This window comes from Tauraco erythrolophus, chromosome 4 (assembly GCF_009769465.1).
Source record: "Tauraco erythrolophus isolate bTauEry1 chromosome 4, bTauEry1.pri, whole genome shotgun sequence".
Taxonomy (NCBI): Eukaryota; Metazoa; Chordata; class Aves; order Musophagiformes; family Musophagidae; genus Tauraco; species Tauraco erythrolophus.
Genome location: NC_141468.1, coordinates 73,190,379 through 73,203,713, shown reverse-complemented (window position 1 = coordinate 73,203,713; position 13,335 = coordinate 73,190,379). Strand labels below are relative to the sequence as shown.

The window sequence follows — 13,335 nt, the reverse complement described above, 5'->3', positions numbered from 1 at the left end:
CACCTTCAGATCTCTATGCTTCTATTACACCATTCTAAGACCTCAAACTGAAATAGTGAGCCATTTCCACAGCCACATTACACATATTAATACATAGCGATTCAGCAGAAGTACATAAATGCTTTCTAAACTTTTGCATAGAATTGTTTGAGCCAGAATTGTATTAAGTCCACGGTTCCTTAACATGATTTGATTCTGTTGCGGACAGGGCCTCAGAAAGAAGTGCAACTGTTGGTTTCGCTCTCAACCCATGAAAAGTAATTAAGACCCCCACTTTCCCGTGGGGAACAGGTGTAGCTATCACTTCCCTGGCAGCCTGTTCCAGCTGAAGAGTTATTACTACAGCTGTTCAGCTGACGGCAATTACCACTGACGATGGTCATTGTATGTGGATCTCACCTTCTAAAGGTTTCCTCCCCAGAGAGTTGGCTTGATGACTGCTGAACTGCAGCATTACACTGCTTTCTGCTAGGAAACCAACTGACATTTACCTTTACATGACCTCAGTGAGCTACAAAACGCGCACTCAACCGCAGTTGCTTAACCATGCTGACACACAGAATTTCTAACTTTTGCTTTTCCTTACAGTGTAAAGAGCTTTAAGCACCACAGCTTTAAACCACAGAACCCTGAAAAACAAAAACAGGATGTCTGCTTCTAAAGCTGGTGCTGTGTATATTTTTCCCCGGGACTGCTATCTGGGACCAGGTTGGTGTAGTCTTTCAATAGCGTCTATTGGCCAAATTCTCTCTTTCCTGCTGGAAGGTTAACTCTGATGTGTATGACAGAAAATATTTTCACAGCCAAGGGTTGTTGTCATCACAATTTGTGATGGGACTTGCTGGAGATAAAAAAAACTAAGGCTTAAAGTTATGTTCAGTAGCCTCTTTTACTCATGCAAAGCTCCAGTGCAGCCAGGAAGAAACCAGAATGAGACAATCATTTGCACAATTCAGCACGGGAATGATGACAGTGAAAAAGCAAATCACGTATAGTAGATACTCTCCCGCCTCACAGAAGATGCTCACTGCTCCTTAGTAAAGCATACCAAGTCTCTGAAGGTGATAGAATCTTTGCTCCTTCCTTTCTAGAATCTCTCTTCCCCTTGGATGATCAACAGGCACTGGATTTATTGCGTGTGACAACTCCCATTAGTGGCAGGGTGTACAAGTTAATACCTTCTGCCTCCTCCAGGTAATTGTGGTTTGAAATATGAAATCAAGGTCCAACAGATATGAAACCTCTGAACATACAGGAGAATAAAAAAAAAAAAAAACAAAAAAACCAAACACAAACCACATGACAAAAGGAGCAAGCAACGGAAGAAGTAGAGGACTCAATACCACCTGAAATAGGATGCATCAGCAACTTCCACACCAAGTCCAAAACCTCACATCACAATTCCTTCTGTGTGCAGAGGAGGATTCTTTCCCAACCAAACTAACTCTAAACTTCCACAGGCTGCAGCCTTACAGCTGCATGTTCCTTAATCAGAAGTAATTTATAGGGCTTCCCTAGTCCTGTAACCATTCCCTGTAGGCAGTTCTCTCCCTTCAAAGATTCTCCAGGCTACACTGTATTCAGTTCATACAAATGTTTGTTTCCCCTCACAAAGGACCTCAGCAACCTGCTTGCTTGTGCCCATTATTTTAGCTGATGTTATTTCTTTTTCTTCTGCAAGAGTATGCTAGCGCGGGTCTACAGGACTTGTAGTTGACTATATTTCTTGCTTGTCAATCAAGTCACATACTCATCCCCAAAGGTGGTGTCACTTAACAGGTACAGCACATGTCAACTCTAATTTCTGTTTTGAACCAGCTATTGGGAGTGGCTAGCCTTAAATGTTCAGACTAGGAAGAAGGATCAAAAAATCCACTAAGGTTTGTCCCTGCTCCCACTCTGATGTGTATTTCTCTTCCTTTCTTCCTTTTGTCACTTACCAAATTCATACGCACTTCGAGAGATTTTGTTTGCTTTTTTTTTTTGCCTATGGACACAGATCAAGAATTAACAAACTTACAGCTTACATGTTTTACAGACCTCAATATCATCAGCTCCTTTCTCAAAGACCTTGTGATACATATGATAGACTGCTTCAGTCAGATAAAACAGTCCTGCCAGCAATGGACAGGAGACAATACTTAAAAAGAAAAAAAGCAGAAATCACAGCCTGCCACTTGTTTAATCAGTGCCACTTCGAGTAATCTCTTGCCTCTCTCATTATACAGAGATACAGGAATTTGCCATGTATTATTTCTACAAGCAGGCCTAATTCTATACCAGGTCCTCTATCCTTCTGTCAGAACATCTGTGTGAATATAGCAGGAAATCAGGAAGGAAGAAGGGCTTCAAGACATAACATCACGGAGGAAGAAGTGGCACTATGCATTATGTTGAATCAAGTTGGATGATGGATTCCATCTTCAAATTGTTTGATTTTACATTTTCCACCAAAAAGGTTAGCAAGAAAAAGCCAAGACACAAAAATGAACACAAAAATGAACTTTGCAGCTCTAGAAGTAACAGTCTCAAGATTTAGAGCTTCCCTAAAGTATAACTTAATTTAGATACTGTTACCAATACATACAGAAGACTAATTCTAAGGACCAGGCAAATATGCTGTAATGAGTCAAATATAACCACTGTCTTTTTCTAGGTTTCAAAGCACAGACAAAACATCATTTTGCAGTCTCTCTATGCACCAATGGAGTCATCTTCTGACTGCCCAGAAGAGAAACTAAACAACTGGATGGGTAAGTGCATGAGGCAATAAGGTAATCTAGGCATTTGTTGTTAAACCCAGAGCTACTCATCAACTCAGTGAAATTAAAATACTATTTAATCTGTCAGATTTGATAAATCTCTAACAACATTATTCTTGTTCAACTTCAGACACTTCAGAAGCAGTGAGATAAAACAACATAGCTCCACTGAGGTCAGCAACCACACGAGAGCCTGGGTCAGAGTTACTCAGTAAGAACTTCAGATAGCCACAGAATCATATCTTGAATATGATGCTTTTGTTCCCTAGCTCAGGAGGTGGCATTTTTCCACAGATCACTGGAAACAAACATCATCCCAATTATCTAAAGGATCCAAAGCAGCTATTTTTCTACAGAAAGGTATCTTAAGCTCAATTAGCAAGCTTGCTAATTTGGTTTTGGTTTTATTGACACCTTCCACCAGGACAGCATACCTTCTCTAAGCTTGCATGGATCACTAACATCAGAAATCCAATACTGGATATATTAACCACTAAAACCTGGGCAGTGCCACAACCCACTGAACTGATCTACTTTCACTCAATACGCATTCTTAAATAGTAGTACCACCAGTTTCCAACAAGCCTGATAGGTTTTGCCAACCAACCACTGTAGTAACTGTGAGACTAATGCACAGGTGCAGATCGATGCAACAGATGTCTGTCCAATGTAGCACAGCTTAAGGGTAGGAACTCTATTCTCCTGGGACAGCATCTCCCTTCATTGTGTGGGAAAGCAGTCTTGAAGACAGTATGGCCAAAATCAAAGATTACATCCCTCCAGTCATCTCTCTAGCAGAGAGGATTTTAGAAGAATCTACTGTTCACATTAGAGGAAAAAAAAAAACCTCACAAAACATTACAGCTGTAGACCTGACATTTCATGTTTAATAATCAACACAGCAGCTTACAAAGTTTAAAAAATGACCAGTTACTGGCTTCGGAGTAAAGGTACACTGTGAGATTGATTTTGTAACTCATAACACTTGTCGAAGGCAAGGAAAACATTGGCTTTTGGCAGCTTGACAAAGTCAAGCCTGACTTCACAAAAGTGCTCCACGTGAAACTGTTATCATTGCAGCATACTACCATTAACTGTTATGTGAAAGCCATGTTTTCACTAACTTTACCAACTGAGAAGGTTCACTGCCTATATATACATCTTTGGCTGAATTCTACTCTTGGAAGAATTTTTGTCTAATTCTTTGACTGCATTGTGACTCTAGGATGAAGATTTGTCATGGAAGTTATCAAATACATGTTATTCCTAAATGAGACAAAACCACTTTCCATTAAGTAGTTCACTCCAGGTGTGCAGGGGAGGAGGAGTCGAAAAAAAAAAAATCTAACTGGTACAAAACTCCAGAGCATGAAACATCTATGTGAAGAAACAGAATAACATCATTCTAACCAGGTAAACAAGCAGAGTAAAAGTGAAACTTTTAACAAATAAAAAAACCCCGCAACATTCCTCATCACAAATTCCAAAGTACGCTTGTGTAGGGAATACATTACTAAGTGCAAAGCAAAAGCCATGCTGTCTTGGAAAGCTCACACACCAAAGCGAGTATAGCACACATGAAGACTTACCCGTTTATACTTCTGCTAAAAGACAAGATAAATAATCATGCTAAGCTAATATTCATGTAGAAGGCATATACATATCAGGCAAATACAGTGTTAATATCTTATTGTTTGTATTAGAAATGACAATTTAAAACCAAGATCCATAAACACATCATGTTCTGTGCTCGTCCAATGAAATCCACAATTTGAATAACGAAATACTATATTTCTACTCAAGAATCAGGACAACTCTTAAATGAATGCATCCTACTAAGTAGAATTACACATCTACAAAACGAGATAAAGGTGAAAACTGGCATGCTTGACTTTAGAAGCATAAAACTACAAGAAATGGTGTTTTAGGTTTGTTTTTACATATTACTTCTGTAACATCATCTTGCATCTGCAACTTTTGACCTTTTGACCTTTTCTATGCACTTGAAGTTCATTACAAACATTCAGAAGCTCAAAATTTATACATACATTATATATAGTGGGTCATAATTTCGTAGGCATTAATTTAGCAATATTTAGTTGCAAGATCATTCTGTTTATATGCACTTGATATCCACGTCAAGAGGAATTAATGAATTGATAGTATATAACTTTACACCCTGTAGTGTATTACTTCAAATACTCTCCATATTTCACTTTTTTTTTTATTTGTAAATTTGGTTAGCTTTCTATTATTTCTTTTCTTACTTTCCATATATGAGAAATGCATTTAAACTCTAGTATGAGCTAGAAACGCAGGCATAGTTTGCAAGGTGCACTATACAGAATAGCATACAATACCACCATTTTTCATACACTAAATAGTAGAAGATTAGAACTGTTTCTTTCCAAATGCAACATTTTGTGCACTGTGCTGATTTTTAAAAAGACCACTTTGAATGGAACAATTTATAAGTGTCTAATTTGAAAGAAGGACCAAAATATAGCACGTTGGGAAAATACAAGCACCAGGATATCTTGTATAAAAGCATAGAGTACTATAGATTTAGTTACTATAGACTTAGTAGATACATCATCTGTATGAGTCACCTGGACAGAAAGTAGCCATATGACGTGAAAGAAAACATCTGAAAAGCAATCACACTATAGATTGGAATCACACTGCTTTCAAATTCATCCTCAACACTGTTGTCTATATTTTTCCCTATCTGAAAGCAAGCAACAATTCTTGTTCTTCTTTTCAATTTCAGATATTTATCAAAGGGTTTTTCCAATAACAATTCCATATTTTTGTCTTGCAAGCATCAGTCCAGGAGAGTTTCTTACCAACATTAACAGAGTATCTAAACAACTAGTTAGAACTTCACGAGCTTGTGCCAGCTGTACTGTATCTTTAGGTCATACATCACTGCTAACTCAAGAGCTCCTATTTACCTCCATTGTTTGTATCAGTTTCTGCATGCAAGATAAAGCCTTAGTATGATACCTGGATGCTCTGGTCCATCCAGGCCTTGCTGTATACTTTAATGCTCTGCTTCACATTTGAAATTTACTCCAGAATCCCCATTCCCAACACTAGAATTGTACATTAAAGGACAAAACCATGAAAGTTACATAAGAGCCTGTCAAAACACAACATGCAGGTGTCCTCCATGAAGATACTATTATGCCTATTTCAAGAAACAGACATTTGCTAAACCAAATACAAGTAACATGAAAGATCATTCAACAATTGCAGTGAACTCACTGATAACGGAGCCTTTCTGTCCTGTTCAATCCAGGGATCTTCAACATCTTAATAATTTTACTTCCATATTTTCAGAACATCATTTCCTTACAAGTTTGCCTACTTTATTAAGATATTGCACATAATGTAGCCTTTCTATTTTCAGGCTGTATCTATAAATGACTATTGCACTTATGTTTCAAATCAATTCATACCTTACTGGTATTAGGCATGCTTTGGAGCTCAAACTGATTCAGAATTCTACAAAGCATAAACCTACCTGTAAAACAATCTGAGGAACTGTGTCAGCTACCTTAAAAAGCAAAACAACAAAGACACCAAGACTGCAAGCCACCTGTCACAGAGCACTGCTTCTCTTTTCAAGTGTCTCACTACTTCAGCTAGACTTAGAGACTTGCATTTTATAGAAATGTTCATATACAGTTAAATAAGATTGAACTCATAGTCACTTCAAGTGCAGCCAAAGAAAAATACCTTTATTCCGCGACAAGTCTCCCTCACCACTAATGAGCACTTATCAATTAAAAAGTTGTTGTTCCACTTACTGTGCCACGTCAGATACAGCTGGCAGCGGTGACTCTTCTGGTAGAAGGTCAATGTCATCAGTGAAGCTGTTGGCCCGCGACATTTCTTGGGTATTCCCTTCTAAACGTCTTTTCACTGCATAAATAATTCAAAGAAATTGTAACACATCAGGGAGACAACATATACAAGCTCCTTCCCTGGCTTAAGATATTGTGCAGTAGATTAAATAAATGGTTCTAATACAAGACATAGCTTGCTTTTTTGTCAGCAGCAGTGAAGTTGATGCTTAGAATTTATGTCATACAAAGTTCAAATACATGGGAATCTTTTATAAGAAGGTCTTGTCTTCTTGAGGACTGTCTCCTCATAAGCAGAAATTCACTATAACCCAAATTTCAACATGGGCATGACAACAGATAGAAACAATCTGACTTACATTTACTCAGTTAATACTACTTGATATATATACTTTAGTTTCTCTAAAGCCCGCCTTTAAAATTTTATTGATATTTTCATATAAACAGCACTTTCAAGTATTCTATTTGGTCACTATATTCACACCAGTGTTCAAAAACTCTCCCACAGACCAAGGAAAAGCCTCAGGTGCTTGAACGCAGTCAGCTCAGCAGGGTACCATGATGGATACAAAGATATACTGTAGCCCAGCTTAAGTTTTAAGCATAAGAAAGCTATACGTTTCGTTACAGATTGGGAAGATACGTGATGGCCAAAGAAGGAGTTCACTCACAGACCACAGAAAACAAAGTGCAGCTAGCCCTATAACTGATGAAAGCCAATTATGTCTTAAAAAGCTCTAGTCCCAGTACTCATTTCTATCGAGTAGAGGGCTGTCTGCTTCCACTAAAAATGTGAAGTATACCTGTACCTGTCTTTCTGACTTCAGCTGCATCAATATTCATATGCAATTTCTGCTTTAAGGTCTTTCCAGTATCTTTTCCTTTATTTATTTTGTTCAAAAGCTATGAAGTACATCTAGTTTAAATTGCTGTGATTTGAAATAGCAATTTTTTTTCATGACTACTAGTGATCCTAAGAGTTTCTAAGGAAGCTCCCTGTCTATTTTAATTCTGATCATTCTTGAAAGCTTGGCACATACAGTTACGAGCTCGCAGAGTCCAACTTGGAAAATGCATGGGATGACACATATAAACTCAAGGCAGAAAAAAAAAACCAGATGTTTGCAGGATGGAGAATCACTAAAATTAAGTGTCAAACAAAACAAGCAAGAGACTAAGTAGCGTCACTTGCATATGCTGTGATGGGTAAGAATTAAAAAACCAATCCACAAGACAAATGAGGAAGCTTGCCTCCTAGAAAACTAAATTGTTGAAATCTCATGTTAATTCTACAGCATCACTTTGGCTGGACTACATTCAAGCTAAATACTAAAAGTATACCTCAGCAGAGCTTACTATTGGAAAAGCCATAGCATAAATGCCAAGGAGTGAAAACGAAGTCTATGAAATATCATTATAAAATGGTATAACTGAACACTGCTGAAGGATATAAAATTGCAAAGCTATTACTTTTACATCTGTGGCATTTAATCACAATTAAACTTATGTTTCTGAGGAAAACCACATCTTTGTGGCACTGGGAACATGAACTTCTGTGCTCTTCCAGCATTATTGCAACTCTTCGGTTACTCTAGAGGAGTTTTATTTTGTGAGACCTGCCAGTTCTGCACTTGTTCCAATAAGACATTTTTTTCCTGTAAGAGAAGTATGTAGTCTGATTTCATGGCAAAGTCTTGAGATACAGAGATCCAATATTTGAAGTATTGCTTTGGGAAGCACACACAGATTTAGGAATAGGCTCTTTCAGTCTCTAAAAGGTGTAACATCGCACATGATCGCATCTGCAAAATTAAACTGGGGGAGCTTTTGCTTCAACTTCAGTAAGCTTTTCCTCATAGAAACCTAGCAGAATTTGAGTCAGCTAAAGGCAGAGTTAAGTCACTGTGCCTGCATAAGGCATTATCAAATTAACAGGAAAACATTGTATTGCTAGCAATTCCTACTACACAATAGACTGCTGAAATGGTAAGAGAAGGACCTATTTAATTCATGGGGGTTTGCCTCCTTTGTAGCACAGATAGGTATAAAATTACTGCAATGCATTTGTCGTAAGTAGAATTGTATTTTATTTCTGTCACTTTAAAGGTTTGGTCCATATTGCTTTATCTTAACTTATCTCTGTCTCACCACACTGCTGTTTGCAATGTGTATCACAGACTAAAAAAAAAAAAACCACACACACACAACCCCCTAATTATTTACATTTAGCTTGCTAATTCTTTTTCTGGGAAGCGTTGACTACTACAATGGCTCTTTGCTCCACAACATGATAGTTCTTAGAACAGAAGGACCACAGTAGCATGTCGGTTCTGAAAGCTTCACTTTCTCATTTTTGCCATTTGTGGGTGCTGTGTCGAGGGGTGCAAAGCAGCTCCACCGTTATTGCAGGGTGCACCTGGAACCTCTGCTTCTCGGAGCATGGACCTTCTGCAGAGACATGTAGAATATAATCCTGGGCTTAATGGCCTCAATCAGTGCTTGGTTACCCACACAAGCATGGCAAGCTTCTCTTCCCTCTTTATATAGGGTAAAAGCATGTAAATTTTCTGTTCAGTGAAGACATTGCTATGATTATCTGTGACAGTCTCATCCCACAGGTTGTACACATACATTTCATTCCTACAAGCATTTTGAAAAATGCCATGATGTGGTTACGTACTTCATACAAACAGGAGTTCTGTAACATACTCCATAGTTCATTCAATTAGTTGAAGATGTGCACTTAGCTCATAAATATAAGTATCTGGGTCGTGTCTCACAGACTGCCTCCTCCCTGCTTCCCCTCTCCCCTCCCACGCTTCCTATATGGTCAATCTGTGGACGCAACAATTTTTGCTGGTTTGGTTACAGGCTAGATTCATCTCAAAAACCTGCCTCTAGCATACGCAACTATTAAGAGAAAGAAGAGCTTCTCCTAGAAGTGCTGTTCTTAAATATCATGTTAAAGCAGAAATCACAGCTCTGAGGCTCATAATATTTGAGTGGTGATATTATAAGTCTCCATACTACTCTCAGAGCTGCTTGACGCAATTCAGAGTCAACTCAAGTTCATGCTTTGTGAAGTACTAAGCCATCACGAGAGAATACCTGTTTTATCCTTGTAACCCTAATAATAAAAGCTATTTAATACTAAATCCTTTATGCTTTTATCACCCATTAATTCTGTGTGTTCCTGCTTTAAAATATTAACCCATTAATAATGTTTTCTTGTCCACACATACCATCGACATTAATGTTTGTAAATGCAAGTAACACTTCCTCTATTCTAAATACTTTCTGTCCTTAAGGTGACTGTCAGAGTCATGAGTAGTTATCTTATATGAAACATCCTTTCTGGAATCAATTCAGTTTCTGAAGTGAACTGTTACTTTCCCTGAGTGAACTTCCAAAACTCATTTAGACAGCAATGTCTAGCCACAAATCAAAATTCCCAAAAATCACACAAAAAGGAACAAAAATATTTTTTTTAACATCAAGAAGCCATAAGCTTCTGACCAATGAAGTAATTCTTAATAATCATTCATGAAAATGCTTTCATTTTGAGCACATGTGGAGCATTAAAATACATAAAACACACAGCGTGATGCTTTCCAGAAATAAAACTCAAAGTTGTAAGGTTCAACTACTACATATGGTAAGTTTCTAACAGAGACAGCTCAGGTCAGAAAAACTGTATCTTCCCTTTTTATATTTATTTAAATAAGCTTTCCTTTTCCAAACCGACTTTATGGGAATGAATGTCTAATTTTTGTTGTTGCAGAGCAGCAATGAGGGGAGGCAAAGAAACATGAAGGGGAAAGAGAAAAGAAGCCATCCTTCTCTTCTATCCTTCTCTCCACATGCTACTACTAACAATATGAAGAAGTTGTACCAATTCAGTTATAAAATATATAATATTTTCTGAGCACGAACAGTTGGAAGCAGCAACTTGAAAACACAAAATACTGTCTACCACAGTACAACAAATACCAGTGAATGCCATAGACCTAGGAGCCCACGAAACAGATCCACTCATTAAATGAAACAGCAAAAGGAAAGCTGTTCCACGTACCTCCATTTTTTTCCTTCAATGTCAGCTTCTAAAACGGTCAGAATATGTAATAAACACAACCAAACACAACCCAGAGATATTTTTGTAATGCTGCTTAGCTTTATCTAACCTTAGATTCCTTATCTGTATTACACTAACTTCTCTCTTTGTAGTATGGGGAAAAAGTGAACTCCCAAGTTTACAACTGCAGGAGAAAATAGATTTGCACACAGTTCCCATTACCATGGTCATCCTCAAATACACAATGCCTAGCAATACCAGGACAAAATAAATCAGGAAGATTTTACACTATTCTCTTCTCAGATGAAGAAGGCGGGGAAAAAAAGAATAAAGCACATCTCTTCTATTGCAAATAATTCCAACTTACTGTTTTTATTAGGAGTTTTTTTCATATTCAACAAAAAAAAAAACACCTTGAACACAAATTTAAAGATAATACATTTCATTCCTACGCAGTCCACTTCACAAAAGTCTGCAGAGAACTGCGTTACATTATAAAGAAGGGTACCTGCAGTCGCTACTCCTAGGAACACAAACACCAAAGAACTAGAACGAAAGGAGATACTTGGCAAACTAAACCAGGAAAACACAGGCATGTGGATAGAAACAGACGGTAAATTTGAGACAGACTAACAAAACCCGGTTCCTGTCACGTTCATATTTATTCTTCAAATTGTTAAGTAACAGATTGTGTGAAGATAACGTCAAGTATCTGGTGACAGGGGAGAGCTCACAGACCAAATGCATAAAGATGACCAGGAAAGCTGTAGCACTGCATGTAAAAACACAGGCAGGAAAAAGGCCAGATGGGACATAAACCAGTCTGCAACCAAAGCAGTAAAAAGATTAACATGTAGAGAACACTGACAGGGATTAAAGTCTTCTCCACCAGAGGAAAGCAAGGATGGAGGCTTTGCTATTTGTCTGGGGCTTTTGCTTGTTTGGTTGCTTGCTTTTAAAGCAGAACATTACAAAAAACAGGCTGAAGAGACCAAAAGTAAATTCCAGTATGTTCCTTCAGCGCCACTGTCTTTTAATCACTTTCACCCATTTCCATTACTCTTTTTCTTTCCTAGGACAAGGACTTCTTGTTAGTGCTAGAAAAGTTATCCTATATAAAGTAACTCTTAAATTCAATACTATGTGAGAGAAAAGGGACGAGATAGCATTTTGCAAGATGCGTTTTTATCACTGTTATATCCTTCTCAAGAACTTAGTATGAACAGTAAGGTGACAACAGGAACAGTAAATCCATAGCAGGCTTCTTCATAATATACATGGTTAAAATCGAAATATACTTCCAATTTTTATTTTGTTACTCTATTAATTTGGAATGGGCACATCAAAATTATTATGACGATAAAACTTTTCTTTGTTAAAAAAATCAAATTAAATATTAAAATAAAGAACCAATTTAATCTATAAATTTAACTACATGTTTAACAAGGGGAAACAAAGCAAGTTTATCACCTTATTTACAGTGAGATCAATTGATTAGAATGTCTAATAAACTAGGTGTCTAAACCAAATTTTCCAGTACGAGAAACATTGAGTAAAACTTCCTAAATTCCATATGGACTTGAAAAAAAAAAATCTGCTCTGCACACTTCATAGACAGAACATTTCATTTTTTGATTAAACTATTTCCATAGCAATTATCAGCTTAAAAGACTGCACGTGCACAATATGCACTGTGGGTGACAGCACTAGGAAAAATGGCAAACCTCTTAATTTTTGTTCATTCCCACTCTGTGGCACATCTATGCCAAACCCTATGCTTCCTTTATAATCAATGGAGAAAGGGAAAATGAGGCATCTCTCTCTGTCAGTCCAACTTCAGACAATGGCATTATACTTACAATGCACATGTCCTGATTCCATATTCAAGGTAGGTGGGATCAATCCAGCTGAGAAGTTGGCACTCTCAGTTGACTGCTTACTGACTTTCAGAGCAGCAGTTGTTAAACTCTCTCATAACACCAGGCTCCACTACCCAATGTGACAAACGCCTATGAAGTAAACGTGATTTGTTTAAATTTATTCATAAGGCTGCACCCTGACAGAAAATCCACGGGATCACTATGCTTCCTATATCCACAGGAAGGAAGTATCTGTGAGATCACAGCACTACTTTTTGTCTTCTTTCTTGTTGCAGGAACTCACATCACCTCACTGCCCAAAAAGCAGTCTTTTTAAAGCTGTATAGAGGTGCAAACTAATTTGAGGCCTAGACCAAGACACTTCAAAATCTTTACTTTCCTTAGGAAAAGAAAACTAATTGCTTATGAAAGCCAAGGCACCTATAAGTGTCTGACACCTGACCACCAGCCTGCCTTTAAAAGCCTCTTCAACTTGCTATTATTATTCATCTCAGCAGTCAATGGTATTCAAGCCCATCTGAGCAGTCACGTTGGAAGAATACACTAAAACATATCACTAGCATAGACTGAATAACTTCCTTATTAAAGTTATGAGAGCTTTTCTTCATTACTGTTGTGGAACTGAAGTGTCACAAGTGTACTTAGTACTAGTCTAAATAAGAAAGCAATTTTTGTTAATGTTTTTACAGAAAAAAAATAATCTGAGTATCTGAAGCTGGGATTTTTAGATCCTTACTAGATACTCAAATGCA

At 37.5% G+C, this 13,335-nt stretch overlaps 1 protein-coding gene across 1 annotated transcript in view; it reads right to left on the bottom strand.

Annotated features, from left to right (window-relative positions):
- Positions 1–13,335, bottom strand: part of LOC104384326 (potassium voltage-gated channel subfamily KQT member 1) — a 517,279-nt gene that overhangs the window by 407,942 nt on the left and 96,002 nt on the right. Inside the window, exon 11 of the mRNA XM_086610471.1 lies at positions 6,575–6,689. Coding sequence (XP_086466597.1) covers positions 6,575–6,689 — 115 coding nt within the window. The remainder of the gene's footprint in view (positions 1–6,574; positions 6,690–13,335) is intronic.